At 35.5% G+C, this 18,533-nt stretch overlaps 1 protein-coding gene across 4 annotated transcripts in view; it reads right to left on the bottom strand.

Moving 5' to 3' along the window:
- Positions 1–1,437: 1,437 nt before the first annotated feature.
- The window catches only part of TTC39B (tetratricopeptide repeat domain 39B), a 79,608-nt gene continuing 62,512 nt past the window's right edge, over positions 1,438–18,533 (bottom strand). For all 4 annotated transcript variants that reach the window (XM_050330224.1, XM_050330226.1, XM_050330223.1 and 1 more), the window contains 10 exons: positions 18,101–18,209; positions 17,155–17,222; positions 17,008–17,067; positions 16,538–16,699; positions 15,385–15,476; positions 14,972–15,092; positions 13,054–13,165; positions 9,703–9,820; positions 6,334–6,450; positions 1,438–5,264 (listed from right to left, as the gene is read on the bottom strand). In XM_050330224.1, coding sequence (XP_050186181.1) covers positions 5,168–5,264; positions 6,334–6,450; positions 9,703–9,820; positions 13,054–13,165; positions 14,972–15,092; positions 15,385–15,476; positions 16,538–16,699; positions 17,008–17,067; positions 17,155–17,222; positions 18,101–18,209 — 1,056 coding nt within the window. In that variant the 3' untranslated portion in view covers positions 1,438–5,167. The remainder of the gene's footprint in view (positions 5,265–6,333; positions 6,451–9,702; positions 9,821–13,053; positions 13,166–14,971; positions 15,093–15,384; positions 15,477–16,537; positions 16,700–17,007; positions 17,068–17,154; positions 17,223–18,100; positions 18,210–18,533) is intronic.

Here is an 18,533-nt window from a genome sequence, read left to right as displayed (position 1 = left end):
ACACAGACAACAGACATCTCCTCCTGCTAATGTGTTTGAAGAAGTTCTCTCTTTAAATTAGTGACTAAATCTAGGAAGGTATTCCTAGCTAGGATTATTAGCTGACATGAGCTTGTCCATAGACTGGAAGTGCATGCTTACAATTCTCCAAAAAGGAGAATATTCAATTTTGCACTCACTAAACACTGAATTTGCTATACTAACCATAGACTCCGATTTTTCTTAGCCCAGAGGCTACTCTTCTACCAACTGTAAAGTTCAGAGCCACAATGTTTAAATTTCTCTCATGAAGCTGTCCTACAAGACCAATTGAAAACTGGGTAAATTGCAAGATCAGAAACAAACAAACAAAAAAACCCACAACAACCAAAAAAACCAAAAATCCACAACCCCCAAAACACCAGCATCAAAATAAAAGCAAAACAAAACCAATCAACCAATGAGAAAAGAAGATTTTTAAAAAAAGGGGGCAGAAAACACAACACAACAGAAAAACCCCATAACAAAAAGAATAAAGGTAAGGTCCCAACGCCACTGATACCTTTGTAATGGTTGGAATATAGGAAGTCCAAGGGTTGACCTGATCAGATGATTATAGCTTAGTTATAAATGTAACAACTTCTGTCAAGCATGCATGCAGATGTAGTTTTTATTTTTGCGTTTATAACTTTCTTCAGTGTGTCATCTTTTTCTATTCAATGTACTTCCTTTATTCAATACTCTGCAAACACTCTAGCTATAAAGGTCTTATTCTGGACTATAGTATGCCTTAGTAGTGGAGAGTAAATTAGCATTCTGCAGGCATGCCTTAGCTTCTCTGTGAGCTAAGATACCAACTCTCTCTCTACTGTTCTTATGATAACCATAACTACCATACTGATAGTTCAAACCACAGTAATTAGGCTGACCTATTTGCAGGGAAGCATCAGGTAAAATTTCATGCAACTATGGAAACATTTAATGCCATGCCATATTGAAAAATAACTTTGAACATTTACTTCTTTTAACTGCTGAATCAAGCCCCGCACATATGTAAAAAGATTTTTTTTACCTTTTTTAATGTTGGGATTTTAAAAGAATGGTAGAAGTATATTAGGTATAGTCCCCACTGAATTTAATTAAGTAACTAATAAGAGAGTGAATCAATTATTAATTACTCATGTATTCCATATCATTTAAAAGTATTATTTTATCACTGGTGAGAAATTAAGATTAAAGTGGTTTATTTTATATTTACTATCTCTATTTCAAAAGACCCTTTATCTCCTCATAGACCTTGCTGGCTTTGTACAACCTCTCAGCCTAGACAGGCTGTATAAAGAGAGTTCAATTCCCAAGACAGCACGTTTAAACTCAGTTTTTTTGTTGATACTGCTTTGATAAATCTCAGCTGAAGGTTCTTTATGTACAACTAGAATACAGTGCCTCATTCAGCACTCGGTTACAAGCATAATATGTGATTTATTCCTCTGAAGCAAGAATCCATTCCAATGCATCACAATGAACATTTCTACATGCTCTTTAAACCAGAACATTCATCATCATTCATCATCCTCTGTTATTTTGACCTCATTATTTACTCAAGTACCAGATATGAACATAGGCAAAACTCAGTAGTTTAAAAGCAAAAAAAACTGTAGCACCAGAGCAAATATAAACATTCTTTGTTGAACTATGCAGTGTAAGAATATACAGAAACAAAAATACATGAAACATTAAGATTAGTAATAAAATAATTGCAAAGTCTAAGTTGAATTTGTTATAAGAAATTACTTCTTTCATACATTACTTTGCAAGGCAATTTAGAAGCAAAACAAGATCTGATTATTGTACATTTTTCTGGCCATAAAGTGCTACATACAGCTGTGTATTAGAACACATATGTAACAATCTCGCATCAGCTTTCTTTTGACATGCATTTTTTTCCAATTTTTGCTAAAAACTGATGAGCAAGGACATAAAAACCATTGTACAGTGATCTTTCATCAACAGATTAACATTTACATTATATGCACAGACAAGAAGTTTTTTGTAATAGTTTCTAAGTAGGCAATGTTTATTCAAAGAGAAGCTTTGTCATAAAACCAGGCTAATTTATTATTGCTTACCTTAAAAAAATATACATCTATTATCAAAAAGATGTAAATGACCTTTTGTCATAACCTATCTATGTAAATTTAGCCTTGCTTGCCTAAACTAACAAATAAAATTTGCGCTTGTATATATTATAATTCCTAGTATTATTGATAGAGGCTATAGCATCATAGGTAAATGTTTTGCTCAGTTTCAAACTCTCAGCACAATATTCAAAATTCTCATGAAGGTAAGTGAGGTGAAGATTATAAAGAGCAGTTAAGACTAGATTAGAGCTATATATAAGGCCCAGTACAGTACTCAGCAGATTAAAACAAACAAACAAAAAAACCCCTACAAAAAACACCAAACCAACAAACCAAAAAAACCCACAAGACCTTTTGTCTGAACTCTTAGCCACAGATCACTTAACTCAGACATAATGTTCTAAATAATTCTGCACCAATGACATCCTATGTAGGGGAGACACATGCTTCTGCAGCGTTTGGAAATCGAAGCATCTCTTACAGCTCTATGGAGACCTACTTTAGGTGAAGGATTAAAAATCACTCTGACACATACTGTTAGTAAGTTGGGAAAAAAAAGTCCAAAATAAAGCTTAAAGCTAAGGAACCTCATCAATCAATTTTTCTAACAAAGTTTGGAACCACAGCACAGAAAAGGAGACAAGTTCTAAACAGTACTTAACAAACTAAGTGTAACATACACAGGGCAATAATATTGACTTCAGAAGGCTGAACCAAAGAAAACAAAGTTGTTTTTAGTCTCCCTTCAGTCAGTGACATTACCAATGGAAAAAAGTACACTGTGACATGACACTTTGTACTGAACTTTCAAAAAAACACCAATGAAATACTAACTGGAAGACACTCCCCACAAGAACCAGAGATCAGAAACTACTTTATGCTCCATCCTGGGAGTAGTCCCAGTTCTAACTCTTCTGGAGAGTGAAGTACTATTTGAAACATAAATTATGGAAGTTTTACCGGCAATTGTTTCCATAGCAAATCGAAGCAGTCTCATCTGACTGCCAATATCCAATAATCAGATCAGGCAAAGTAATCCTAAACTGCACACGTAAATGCCCATCAGTGTGCTAAAAGTATTTTCTGTTTAGGCTGACTACATCTTACAATCAGACACGTATAAAAGGACAAATAATTAGAGAAGTCAGTTGGCAGCATATGCTAATCTCTGTTTTGTACTTTAGCTACAGTCAGTAGAATATGTTTTAAAAAAGCATGCTTATTTTATTAGTGCTTCAGTGGCCCAGGTATCTAAGCTTCATACCTACATGTGTATAATTTTACACAATAACTTAGTTACACATTTACAATAGGCACAAATCCAAACCAGTGAAGAAAACAGACTTTGGATCAGGTTTCCACTTTGAAAGACCCATTATGTTTATTAAGCTAATATTTTTAAACTTTACTTGACCTGTAAGTATGCCACTGTATTACAGAATTATAAGCAATCAAACGACCCACTTATTTATAGTCATGGAAGAAAGCTGTGCTCTCAGTCACTTAAGAATAATGATTGCATTTATATTACATTAACTGCTTAATTAGGAACTTCAGTTAGTAATTTACTAGAGATATACTTTTCACCTATTTCTTTTGTCCTGTTTTTTCTTAGATGGGAGTTAAGGGCAGCGAATCACATACATGAGCACAGTTACTATGAATTTACATGCAGAAGTAAATATACTGGTATTGATAAAACATCGAAATGGACAAGTTTTGTAGTAACTAGTGAGAGAACAATTACTGGATGTATACTTAAATTAAAATCAAATATATTCTTATTTTTAAAAATAGAATCTGCATATCTAAAGAAATCGGAAATTCAATTTGATACTGCTATTCCCTTATTATCATGAAAACAAAAATGCATGCACTTATAAATATCTCAATTTTACTACATATTTTTAGTAGAAATTATATTAGAATATGTGTTTTCTTAACGCAAATTTTAAAAGTAGATTCCCTTTTTGATGTACAATCAACTTCCAATAATATGAGTTATTCCCATAATTAGGAAAATACATATATTCCTCAATTTTTAATTTATTTTCGTTGGTATCCAAGAACAGAGAATACCAAAAAGGGTGCTAGTCTTCATCTATTAAAAGACTGTTTCAAAAAGGAAAAAGAACAATGCTTTCTCCAGGTCTATGACAGGGAAAATGGGAAAAAATTAGTTTCAGTTGTACCAAAAATTATTTGGGGTAGACACCAGGCAAAATTTCCCAGTCTTTTCCCACTGGGAAAAACAACCTATGTAAGTTGCAAAACGAATGTTCTCAGTGCAACCTTTTTTTTTTATTTTATTTTTTTTTTAATTGGTAAAGTTAAACAAGGAACAACTCAAGATTGTTGATTCTGCTTCAGAACAAGGATATAGAATGATCTCTTAATGTCACTGGTAGCCATGCTTTTCTATGACTGGAAAATATCCCCTGTAAGAACTCACTTTGAGTGAAACAGACCTACAAAGACATTGTAACTGTAGCCCTGCTTAGCTTCATCTGACAATGCAAAAATATTGCACTTTAGACAGGTTCATTTTGTTCCCAAAATGAAATTAAGTCAAGTCAAAGATGACAAATTTTTTGCTCTGGAACACAATTCTCAGAATAGCTTATGCCAAATGTGGGTAAGGTTATTCTGCTTTTTTATTCCAGGGGCAAAAAGGTCTCAAGTGTACAGCAGAAAATCAAACTTCCAAAAAATGCTGAAATTATTACCAGTTCCACTGCATAACCAGCATCTGTTCTCATATAAAAAAATAGTGGTTGCATTAAACTTTATTGCACCATCAATTTTAAAATATCCCCCATTCAAGTCAAATATTAAATTATTTTTATGAAACAAAATATAAGGTCTTCTTTAAAATAGCAAGTAGATATAGTGTAGATGCTATACAGAAAAAGAAGTCTACGGGAATTATATACATCAAATCAGAAATGACAGAAAACAATCATTATGTTCTTTCCTACGATTAAAAAAAGATTGCAAAAAGATTGTGTAGGCTATTTATTGTATGCATGAAAAGCATCCCTCCTCATTCAAGGTGTTGAAGCAGGTGAAACCTTCAAGCTGTCAAGTGCTGCATGAATTCTGAAGTGCAACCTGGACTCCATAGAGTATTCTTTGTAGTTGTTTCTGCAAAACATACAAATTATTTAAAGAAAAATATGTTTAAACTACTTCACACATGCAGGGAAGTACCAAAGTTTACAGCCTTCATTCCTTCAAGAGGAAACAGAGGTTGACACAGATACAAGTTACGAGACATTCAAAGCTTCATCCACAAACTGAGCAGAGAAGCCTTGTATCAGTACAAAAAATTAAGTGTCCTGATAAACTGAACCCATTGCTTTCGCTTATTTTGATCCTTTTAACAGTCCTCCCAATTACTGAAGGTTGTTGTACAAAGACAAGCCAAAATACTACAGAAAACTAAGGCTGTTAACTGAAAGTGTATGTTCTGCATAAAACACAACTCAGCCAGAGTCATATACCACAGAGAAATCATATTATGTAAATGTACCCCCCATCCCACATGTTTCCCCCCCAGGAAAAAAACCAAAAGCAAGTACAAACTGCAGTGGACAAAAAACTATGTTTCTAAAAAAGCTTTTGTTTCTAACTCATGTTTGCAACACTATTGCATGACTGGTACACTTCTCTATACACACAAGGGACATTCTACCCCATACTACAATCTACAGATGATGCAAACATGCTGCTCTACAGTAAATTTAGCTTCAGCTGGTCTTCTGTGACAGGATGTGAAAGGGAAAAGGGGTGTAATCAGACGTGTACTGGTTTTTAATCTACTTCTACTAACACCTTTAGCACAGTAGGTTTAGACCTTGCAGCTGCTCTCTGGGACAGTGGTACAGATCCTTTCTCTGGACTCTCCAGCTCCACCCCATGCATGCAGTGGAGCTTCAGCATCCCTGAAGCCCAAATGAAAAGGAAACATTTTTCCCTTCATACTGTCATTTTTTGATTCTGTCTACACTGTTTCTGTCTTCACTGGAGAGAGTTTCATGAAAATGCAAAATTCAACTATATTGGACAAGATCTTCAAACCAAGAAGACAGATTTATAATGACTTGTATTTTGCAAAGAAGCTGTCAGGAAGAAAGAAACCACACACCTTCACTGCCACAAATTTTCAGCTATTCTTAATTTACAGGGTGATGGAAAAAAAAAATCCACTTACTTTGCAGTTTCTATGTATCTTATTGCTTTTTCTCTCTCATCCTGTTGTTTGTACAGAAGACCCAATTCATATAGGGTGAACGGCACCAAATAACTATCGTATTTTATTTGTTTCTCACTAGAAAACCAGAAAAACACAGAAATGGTTACTTACAACCTTGTCTCAAGCAACCAGTTAATTTCTAAATGCAATCATTGCCTCCAAGAACATGTAGCCAGAGAAAATGCTTCGGAACCTTCTTTACTGGTTAGCTCTGTACATGTTAATTATACCTGCACACAGCTGATGTAAAATACTGCCAATGTGACCTTCTAGGAGTAAAAATTTATCTTTCCTTGTAGTAGTTCTATTAATATAATAAATAATGAGTCCTTAGGACCATGAGGACGCCAATACGGTGTGTAAGAAAAGCATGGTTTACTGAGAGAGGCAAGAGCCTACACAGGAGTTTCAAATGCTGACACAACACGTGACCTTATCAGCCAATCCTATACAAGCATTTAACTGCGCATGTGTGACAGAGTACTGACGACTACAACTCCCAGGATGCTCTGCGAGCACCCATGCTGTAACCAGGCCCCACGTTTCCTACCTCACTTTTGCCTTGTCATATGTTACCCAAGCTACAACAAACACAAAACTAAGATCCAGTTGATGTGGTGTACAGTTCAAAAAAAACCCCAACCATACAAAACCCTACCATGAGACAAAAACGTTCTTTAGGTTATGCAGTATAATACAAATACTTTGTTTCCACACACAAAATTAAGACTGCTTTACTCTAGCTTGTCTGAATAAATTGCAGAGAAGTAACAAACCCCACACCCTTACGTTCAAACAGTATTTCCTGTATTTCAGTTCCTGCCTGTTATCTCTTATTCCATCACTGGGCATCCCTGAGGAGAGTTCTCTCCTTCTCTCTCTCTCTCCCTCCGTCTTACGCATTCTTTTAGGCCTTCCCTTCTCTAGGCTGAACACTCCCTGCTCTCTCAGCTTCTTCTTATATGACAGACGCTTTAATCCTTTAATCATCGCTAGACTTGTTCCAGTGTGTACATGCCTCTCGTACAAATAAGTCCAAGTCTAGAGACAGTACTCCATGTGTGGGCTCACCAGTGCTGAGATGGGAGGAGGATCACTATCATGACCTCCCGAGGACAGTCTTCCTAATGCAACTCAGGACACTTCATTGCAAAGGCACATTGCTGGCTCATAGTCACCTCCAGGCGGAATATGACAGCCTGGATTCCTGAGTCATTTTCTGACAAGCTGCTCTCCAAAAAGTCAGCCCCTGTGCTGGTTCATGGGGATATTGCTCCCCAGACGCTGGAACTGATACCTCCCATTTTGGAACTTCATTATACTACTGGTAGCCCATTCCTCCAACCTGCCCAGGTTGCTCTGAATGGCCGCACACCCATCTGGCTTATCAGTTACTCCCTCCCACTTTGTATCAAGAGCACATTTACTGAGCTTGCTTGATTCTGTTCCATCATCAGCTTCTTAATGATGATGTTAAAAACTACTGGCCCCAGCACTGAACTCTGCATTGCTCCACTGGTGACTTCATGCTGCTTATCACAGCCCTTCAAAACCAGCAGTTCAGTCAGATTTCAGCCCACCTCATCATCCACTTATCTAGTTGAGATTTCGATCAGTTTCTTTGTGGTGACATAGGAGACTCTTAAAAAACTTTCTAAAGCCAAGATAAAGAGTGCCCACTATCTACTGAGTCATTCATCTTATTGTGGAAGACTATAAGGATGGTTAAGTATTATTTCCCTTTCATAAATCCATTCTGACTACTCTACCTTTCCAGGGACTGATGAGAATTTGACTTGCCTGAAGTTTCCCAGATCCTCCTTCTTGCCCTTCTTAAGATAGGGGTGACCTTTGTTTCCTTATGGTCTCCATGAGCATCCCCTAATTGCCATGACCTTCCAAAGATAATGGTGTCACAATGACATTGGCCAGCTCCCTCAGCACTCATGGATATATGCTAGTGTCCTATGTACTTAGATATATCCAGTTGCCATGGACATATACAGGCCTAGTCTGTTTACACTTTTCCTAACCTGACCCTCCTCCATCAAGGGTAATTATTTCTTGTTCCAGACTTCCCCACAGGTTTCATGGATCTCAGACTCCTGATCTTGCCACTAGAGAATGAGGTGAAGAAGATTATCACTATTTTGGCCTTTCCTATGCCTTTTACAATCGAATCTCATTCTTATCTGGACAGAATAACATCAATCAATACTGCAGAACAAAAAAGTTCTTAGCAAGTACTGGGAAAGCTTTCAATATTTTCAGCAGCACTTCTACATAGGCACCTCATCCATCAAGACAAGCCTTGATGAGAAAGTATGTCTTTGAGCAGGGGGACTGCTGATGTGATGAACAGTCTTAAAGCGCTGTAGCAGCCCTAGACATGCAGAAAGTAAAGCTGAACACAATGTATTTAATTTACCAGAAGCCTTCTCCTACTCCCCATGCAAAACATACACTTTATGAAGAACTGTTGTCTTTAGATTTTTTTTAATATCTCAGCTCTAAAAGCCTGCACATTGCCAACTACCTTTGGAACAAGATTTTCCATAAATACCATTCCTTTAACTTGCAAGCAATCAAACCCCACTGCCTTGTAACTTGCAAAGTGTTTGACTAAACTCACACAGGATCTTAAAAATGGTAAAAGAAAACAAGATGGAAAGAAAATTAAAACATACAGTAGAATTATAAATAACAAATTCTCCTAAAGTAATAAATTTTGTAAATTACTTGTTAGAAAAATTGCTCGCGTAAAAATGCTTTTTCAGCCCAAATACTTTAAAACCTATTAAAAGTTTACAACTACAACCAGCATATGATTCATGTTTTACAATGAGAACTTATTACAGGAGATAAGGATCTGACACCTAAAGTATTTAATAAATCTGTAACACAGGAAAGTTTTCAGCTGAAACATGCAGCAACAACAACTTCTCATCTACATGGGAAAGCATTAACTACCAAAGTAATAAATCCTGAAAAAAGTCACAGGAAACCTAAGTGAATTATCTTTACTTACCGACAGTTCTGCAAATACAATTCTAAATGCATTTGGATGTGTTGCCCAACAGTTTGATTTATGTGGTCTAAAACACCACATATATAAAGCTATATAAATACTACACTGCTACAGAAAAATACTAGCAAAGTTTTGTAGCTCTCTGACTACTTTCAGAGATATTTTAATTTCAGGTCCTTAAAAGGATGTTGAAATTTAATTATATAAAATACTAACATCACAGTTTCTACAGAGTATCAGAAATTCCACCAAAAGCTATAAAATGTAAAGGTTGAAATATATTTCTGTTACTTTTTTACCTTTGAATTACTTTACTGAAACACAGTTCAGCTTGCATGAGTCTTCCCAAGTGTTTCAGGCAGAGGCCTTTCAGTAGTTGCAACATGCACACGTCATCCACATAATACTCATTGTGATCTAACAGGAAAAGCAAGATAGGACAATTAAGTATAAGACATTGTGAAAAGGAAAATTAGATTTTCAGTTGGGAGCACGTATTCAGACTCAGGACGTTGTTTCTTATGTTTTATACCTCAAAACATACAAAACCTTTATGCACAATTTAAAATGTCTACTAAAGAAGATGTGCCCATAACACCTGCATTTTTCTCTTTTAAAGAGTCATAAAATAAGAAGAAATTGAAACAGCCAACAAACGGGCACAGACTGGCATTAAAGATTTCTGTACTTGTAACATCTAAACCTACAGTGGGATAGGAACCACCACACTACCTTAATAGCTTCCCGTGTTACAGAGCACTTGCAGACCTCCAGTAGCACCAGTAATATGAAAAAGCACTAAATCACACTATGACTCTGTCCTACAGAGCTTTTCAGAAGCATTATTTTGCAGTACCAATTCAAGAAACCATAGTAATTCCATCTTCTCTAATGATTAAGAAGCCTCAGTATAATGTATAACATGAGAAATTCAATAAAGTTTTACCTTCAATAGGACTAAAAATACCCCATGAAAGAAGGTTTTTGAATCAATTCAAAATGTACTTAACATGTGTGGTCCTTTTTTACTCCCTTAGTTTACAGCACTTGCTGTGTGCAAGGAGGGAAAAGAAAGGAAAGAAAACACATATGGATAGACAGATGGCAGCACATACATTAACAATTCAGGAAGCAAAACACTCTCACTTCAGATCATGTTGTTTACAACTAATTACCAGCTCTCTAAGGCCATGTTAATTTTTTTCTTAATAGTCTGCCAAAGAAATCCTACGTAAACAGCTCTGAAACATGCAAGACTAACACATTAAAGGATTCAACGAAGTGCTTTATCACTACATTCAGGCTTATTTCTGTCTGTGTTTAAACCTAGAAAGTCTCAATAGATAGTAACTCATAGACTGCACTTTTAGTGGCATGCAGAAGTATGCTGGGCAAGTACTTTGCATTCTCTGTAGCCTGTTTTGCTAGGCTAAGGTATTGGGTTCCTGTGACTTCTCTTGAAGGACTTACTCACTGAAATTACTGAGGGCATGCACTCATGTCAGTAAAGGCTCACCAGTCTTTCGCAAGTACATCTAGTACCTCCCTGGTATTTCCCAAAAGAATAAAAGTTATCATGCCAAAACAGTAACAGTAAATGACAACAAAGGCACAGATTTAGTACAGACAAATTTGCAATCAGCCTGGAAGAACCATCTTCTTGCAGTCCTCTACACCAGAGGAGGTATCACTATCCAAATTACTAAACATGAAACAAATTAATTTTTCTTGAAGTTACATATTCCTTTTTTATACATTATAAATTACAAGAAAGGAAAAATAAGATTTCGAGAAATCCTGAGGGGAAAAAGAAGAAAAACTACATCTCTAATATCTTTCATCTGTTCCTTCCACCCTCTCTATTTTCAGCTCTATACAACATAAAATTACTTGCAATCCTTGAGAGAGTCCTTGCTGTGACTGTTCATGTGAAGCAAATGAAGTAAAAGCAGCCCTCTCTAAGAAGTCTCAATCCCTAAATGACCTTTGTGTATAATCAACACACTTTTTTACAACAACTTAGCAATCCTTCAACACTATCTAGTACTTAAAACTGTCTCTTAAAGTAATATTGTAACCTTGTCATACTCTGCTAATAGCCTTAATCACTTCTGCTTTGGGTCTTAATTCAGCAGCAATTCTGGTAATCAGAGTCTTTATCTTGTCTGAGTCCGTATCTTTAAAAGCAAATCAGGGTCACATAAGCAAAGTCCAGAACACAACTATATTTGGCTGAGGTTATTACTAAAAAAAGACACAGAAAGCATACATGCTTACAGATTACATCCTATTTGCAAACAGCGTATTTCCACAAAAAACCATAAGTTTTACTTCTGTCCCTTTTATTTTGGTACCTTGTACATCTCCATTTAGTGTTTTGAAAAGACTTTTATTTTACGATTACAGTTGATTAGTATTTTTAGCACAAGCCTCTGCATGATACAGCATAGGATTCCCAAGAGGTTCTGTCAGAACCCTCCATGTAGAACTCATGGGAACATTATTTCATTGGCAAATATCTTGCATATCAATATACTTTTGTTTCATTATGACAACCGCAAAAAAACCACAAACCACTTGAGATTTAAGAGGTACACTATTGATTCTGCAGAGAAGTGGAGACCATAAAAAAAGTTAAGGACCCAATTCAATAATGGCTTTCCAAGTTACTCTCATTTGGTTTATTATACTATGTATTTCTTCTATGTCCTTGTATAACTTCTCATGCATCCCCTCCATTTATACTGTTAATCATACTTAGATACATTTTGTGGACCATAATTAAAGTTTTGCCGCATGGTTAAAACAAACTTGCTAAATTGTTGATAAGTGTGACTAAAATCTGGGTTAAATAGAAATTATTATTAATGAGGTATCATTTTAGAAGTTTCATGTGCAAAAAGATATCATTTATTCATTCTAGAAAAACTCAAAAGAGAATTCTACCAAAAAGTTCACATGACAGATGACAGCACCCACCTGATAAAACCAGGTACTTATGCACTAAAACTGTTGCAATAATGGAATATAATGGAATTTAAATTAATTTAGGAGAAAGCTATGGGCTGATTCTCTACACATTAACCTGAACCATCTATGCTTCAAATACATCAAGATGCAAAAAACTATGGTCAAAGTTTAATTGTTAAGTATGTTTTATTTTACAATTAGCAATCATGTTTTATTTTCCCACAAGGTAGAAAACCAACCAATCAAACAACCCCAATAAACTCATTCATGCATAGCACTTCATCATATCTTTTATACTTTGTCATATTCTGCTCAGTATGTGTCCTCCGTAGTAAAGTTAACTGTGGTGTAAATTGGTTTAGAAAAAGTATTTTTCAGACATTTAAGAAGTTAGTGGACTATGCTCCAATAACACTCAGAGACTGGAACAATTTATCAAGAACCAGCCATGTTCTGTTACTAATAACCTCACATCCTTGAGTTTTCTGTATTCTTCCACAGCATCAATGAAGCCGGATAAAGAACATATTGAAGAACCACTCCTAACTTTCACATGGCTCCAGACTTAATGGTCCATTGCCCAAGTCAACACTTTCCTTGCAGAATATTAGTACACAGAAGCACAGAAAAATATCAGCATTTCTTACAGATTACTAATTTTACCTTAACTGATCACTTACTAGTTTCATTTTGTAGAGCAGTTTCTTCTTTTTCAATTGTTACCAGTAAGTTTTCTGTGAGGTCTGATCTTTTGCCCACAATTGCAAATCCATTCCAGACATACATCATTTCCTGACCAAAAAAAGAAAAAAAAAAATCAACAAATAAAAAAACCTGTAAGACAAATCATGGAATTGCATAAATATTTAACTGAAGAGAACTTCTGATAAGACTGTTCCAGAACATAAAAATCCCATAAAAAATAGTTTTAAACAATACAAAAGGTCTACAAATAGGAGAGGAAAAATTACTTTGAATGTGTGTTGACAAAGGTAACCTGGGTTTCTAAGTTTTGAATGTTTTGACACCTTTTTAATGGATCCTACTATGACATATTCTCAGAATCTTTGAAAATTACTGTCACCCACGTAACACATCAGCAAAACTGTGTATTTTAGGTTCAATCTGTGGCCTCTACCATATGAACTAAAGAAAAAGCTGAAAGTAGTTATAGGTAAATTTGGTATGCATTTGAGTGTGGGATGTATACATTTATATGCATGTACCCAAACACACACTCGTGTGTTAACATATATAGATGATCTCATCTGTAGACTGTTACCTTCCATAGAGTGAAACTGGAAGTACATACAGCTTTCCGGATAAAAATGTGATTCCAGTATGCACATCCAACACATGCTTTTAATATAACTTCTACAAAATCTGATTAAAAATCCCCAAGGCAAATTCTGGGCACAAAGCTTCCCAGATGCTTCAGTACAATAGTAAGTAAGATGCTTGTTTTGATACATTATCACATTGTAAAACATAAAGAGAATGAGACAATACACAAAGTCAATGCTAACCAATATGAAGCTTTGCCAAGATCTTCACTCAGTCATCACAAAAAGGACTACAATTTGTTCTACTGTATTTGAATTGTAATTACCCCTCTGAAATATGAAGTCTAATATCATTCTGAAGCTGATACAATACATTGTTGAAATATTTGCACTTGTACATCACGGTAGATTTGTTTCAGTTCTGCAGTCCTGTCTAATTTATGCTTGCTGCAGTAAACTATACACTATGCTTAGTTCTGTCTTACCTATAATGAAAAAAGTTCTTAAATTAAAAGATACTGGATTTGACAGCAAAACCAAACATATATACTCACAACTGTCAAGAACTGTGCTGTACAAACTCAAGACAACTTTACTTTACATGCATTTTAGTACAGAATGTATTTTAGAACTCATGGATAAATTTTCTTTGAGCTCCTCTTTCTATACCAATGAGATTTAACATAAGAATCTCCCTCTCAAATTATGTTTTCTATCTACAGTTATTGGTAAATTATGCATGTACGAAGACTTTAGTATACACATATGAAAAGTATCATTGCTGTACACAAATAAACAGAATACTAATGCCTCTGAAGTGAAAATATGGAAGATTAGAAGAGCATTAGTAAAGTATCTTAACTTCTGCACATTTTACTCAGACTCAATATAAGGAAAAAAAACCCCACCAAAAAAAAAATCAACCACCACTCTTCATTTTCATCAGAATAACAGAGAAGTACTGAAGTACTCCTTAACTTCCTAAGGCATCTAGAAGACAAGGACTGAAATCCTGCCAACTTAGTAACATGAACACTAGTTTCTAACTGAAGGTGACTTTTAGCCTCATGTGGCAACAGCAACCAATTCTCTGTATGACCGAACTTTCATGTGAAAAATCTGGCTCTGGTTTTAGACTACTACTAGTTGGTAGCATAATCCAGTCCCTAGCACATTTCACAAAAATTCCATTGCATGAATGCCATACTTCTTTAAAAAATTAATTATAAAATGCAGACACATAATACCCTTTACACTGAAGTATACTGTTTTCTTTTCTGTTTGAAAAGTGTGAAAAGAAAGCAAGAACAAATACCAAGGCAGGTAATATCAACTTCACTGGTTGAGAACTTGCATAGCGTCGAGCTTTCCTCACTGCAAACTTCTCAGTTGGGATAGATTTTCCTGCAATTCTCTGTTTTAGACCATCCACTTGTCTACAAGAAGGGAAAATGGAAAATAAAAATTACATAAAGCAACTTTTATTTCATCTCATTTCATTTAGTAGGATTTACTGTTTGCCTCTGAAATATAACATCTTAAATTGTTCCACATCACTCAGACCACAGCTGTAGGATGTATGTTTGCTGAACAGCATATTAAATATTCTGATGCTAAACGTAAAGAGAAACATTGAAAAGTTTATGGTTATAGGCAGGAAGTAAATCATGCAAGACAAAGACACGGGGGGAAAAAGACTGCACATCTAGTTACTTTATAAATTTTTACCTGAATAAAGACACGATGTCCTCACCAGTCTTCTTCAAATCATCCTCTGGAAGCATACATAGAATTGCTGCCTTCTGGAATACATATATTGCCTATTTCAAAAAGAAATAGCAACATATTACCACATCTAGTGTGCTGTTTTCAGTCAGTACACTAAGGACTCAAATCTCTCATCCCAATTGCTGCAGTGAAGTGTTTCCAGTAATTCTCAGACAGGGTGAACTATGAAGTCTAGCATTCCCTTTGTCACATGATTTATGCTATAATTTTATTTTCAATGTATTTATTAATATTTTAATTTAGTGAGTCAGAAGGTTAAAGGTGTCTCCTGCAAAGAACAGGAGAATTTATTATGCAACCCACTGTTAAAGAGATGAGGTTAAATGATATAACTATTCTAAAGCTCATTACTGTTTCTATATGATCTATTACATGTAGACATGCTTGAAAAAAACAAAAGAAAACATCCGAGTACTGATTCAAGGAAAGTCTAATAATTGGGTTTTCCAGAGAAAATAAGAAACACCCATAATTCTCTTCAAGACATTTGCACTTCATGTTCAACATACTATTCTCTTCCTCTTTTGGATGTATCCCCTTTTTCATTAAGCATAATAAAACTGTAGCCTAGATAGGAACAGATGACAATAATGCATCAAGAATTATTGACACATAGTGCTTGGTTCATACTTTGAGAAACATTTTTACAAATAAAAGGCTGATACCTTTCTGATGAAACCCTGTCTCCAGCAGCCTTCTCATGTCACAAAGCATCTGCTGAGTAGGTATGCTCTTTGTTTATAATTAACTAACAAACACAGTTTTTTCAGCCAAGTTTTACTAGAGAGTGCTAGAACTTGACTTAAGATTCAAGGTAACGGTTTTCCTATACATCTTCTTTTTCACAGCTCTGGTAAGCACCTCCATTTTTGGAGAGACCAAAATATTGCTGCTTATGGCTCTGGTGCTTCAATAAGTGAAATAAAAAATCCTCCCAAACAACCCAATTAAATCTACCATTTTGGTGCCATTGTGCCTTTACTTGTGAGTTTTACAAGAAGGCAAAAATTACACATATTCTGCAAACTGAAAAGTAAATTAAACTGTAGAGAGACCACTGGTATATCACAACAACATCCACCTGCCCATTTACCTTAGACCACCTGCTCTCTCTGCTGAGCAGGTCTGCATACCGATATGCTTGAAGCCAGTCCTGCTGGAAGGTGTAGCACCACATCAGTTCCCAGTAACAGAGATGATGAATCTGTTTCCACTCTTGCTGGGCTGCTATGCAGTCTCGAAACCTCAACTGTGCCTACAATGTAGTTAAGTAAGAATGAGGAAAAGTGGCTCAATTACAGCTCCATGTGAAAGCCATGACTAATCACAGACTAAATTCTTACTTAACACCCAAGTGGAGAACACCTGACTAGTAAAATGAGATAAACCTCCCTTTCAGTCTCACTTACAGAGAGAGGGCTGGAATCAACATTGACAGTGAACACAAACTGAGTATAGTTACCAGTCCAACTAGAAGGAGCTACTTAGATGAATTAGGTAATTTTCCCCCTCAGGCTGAACACTAAACAAACAAAAACTCTAAAAAGAAAAAAAATTATTTACCTTTTCAAAATTTCCTTTCAGTGTATCTATTCTGGCAGCATAAAACAGAATAATGGAACCCTTGAAAGGAGATGAAAAAAATAACCAGTGAGGATTTTAAGCTTAGGGAATTACATTGCTCTTATAAAATTTATTGAAAATACACACATTTGGAAATTTCTGGAGGTAGGGTTCGAGAAGACCTTCTGCTTCCTGAAGGTTGGCTTCCCCTGTACCTAGAAAACATAACAAACCAACCTCACTCAATGCACTTAAAAAACCCCAAGTTTCATAGAAAAAGATTTTGTTTCCAAATATTATGACCTCAACAGATCAATGGATTACTGCTTTTATGAAAAAGCAGAATTATTTCATCATACTGTGTTTCTAGAAAAATAAATTCTTGTCCCAAAGGTACTAAGTGCTTATAAGATACTAAATGTCTGTAAGTAGAAACAGACTAGAATTATAGGAATATTCTTTAAACTGTTCCATTATAGATTCTAGTTATATTTTTAAATCCCTGTAATTGCTTTAGCAAGCCAGGAAAACACTCCTCAGCTGCCTCTTTTCCTAATTTTGAGCTCAGTAATGAAGTACAAGTGATACGGAAAGAAATGAAGTTCTCCTTAATTTCCTGATGAGCCTGAGGGACAAGGACTAAAATACTTAAAAATGAAAGAACATGAAAATACATGGCAAAAAGCACACAGAATTAATTATGACTTTTACCTCTATGTGGCAAAAGCAATTAATTCTCTACATGTATGTACTTCCAAGCAAATTGTTTGCATGTAGAGGCTTTTTTTCTGGAGTTTTCAAATGATCTGATCTTAATTTATGCATAATGACTTCTCTTAGCTTAAAACTGCTTTGCAATATTTTGCTGTCACATGTTGAGACAGCCCTGCAAATGGAGCAAGATGTTGGTATAATGCTATCTATCTGCACTGTTTCTGCAGACACAGCTTTGTCAAGAATATTAATTTCAGAACATAATTAAGTACACAGCAATCTCCTACTTGGCCACAATTTTGAAATTCAGTTATAGAAATAAATCACAATATCTATTATAAGGTGTAGCATGACTGCAAAGCTACACAGTGGGTCTCACCAAGGATTAAGGAGACGTAAGTATGATAAACCAACAGGGTGAAAGTACACAGAATGGCCCTCAAACTGCTGCCAGATGCGCCTTCCCGTAGTTGGCAGAGGCCCAACTCCTAAGAAATATCACAAACACATGCAGAATTAACTATCAGTACATAGAGTTACTACTATTTGTTTCTGGCTAACCAAAATCCAGCTTTCCTTTCATATATAAGTATTCATAATTCAGCACTTTATCATCGCAAATCCAACACAATCCGCTACCAAACAATTCTGTCACAGCTGATAGCACTCAGGAAGGAGAAGACTAATCCAACTCTGAACAAAAATTACTCATGCACTTCAGTGCTATGGTGAAATGAGAACACCACATGAACCATGCAGACACACAGGTCTACATCCCTTCCCCATTTTTTTTCTGGCTATGATCCTATCAG

The sequence above is a fragment of the Myiozetetes cayanensis genome, unplaced genomic scaffold, assembly GCF_022539395.1.
Source record: "Myiozetetes cayanensis isolate MyiCay16 unplaced genomic scaffold, myiCay2020 scf4, whole genome shotgun sequence".
Classification (NCBI taxonomy): Eukaryota; Metazoa; Chordata; class Aves; order Passeriformes; family Tyrannidae; genus Myiozetetes; species Myiozetetes cayanensis.
Note: the sequence above shows the minus strand (reverse complement) of the source record. Positions and strands in the feature narration are given on the sequence as shown.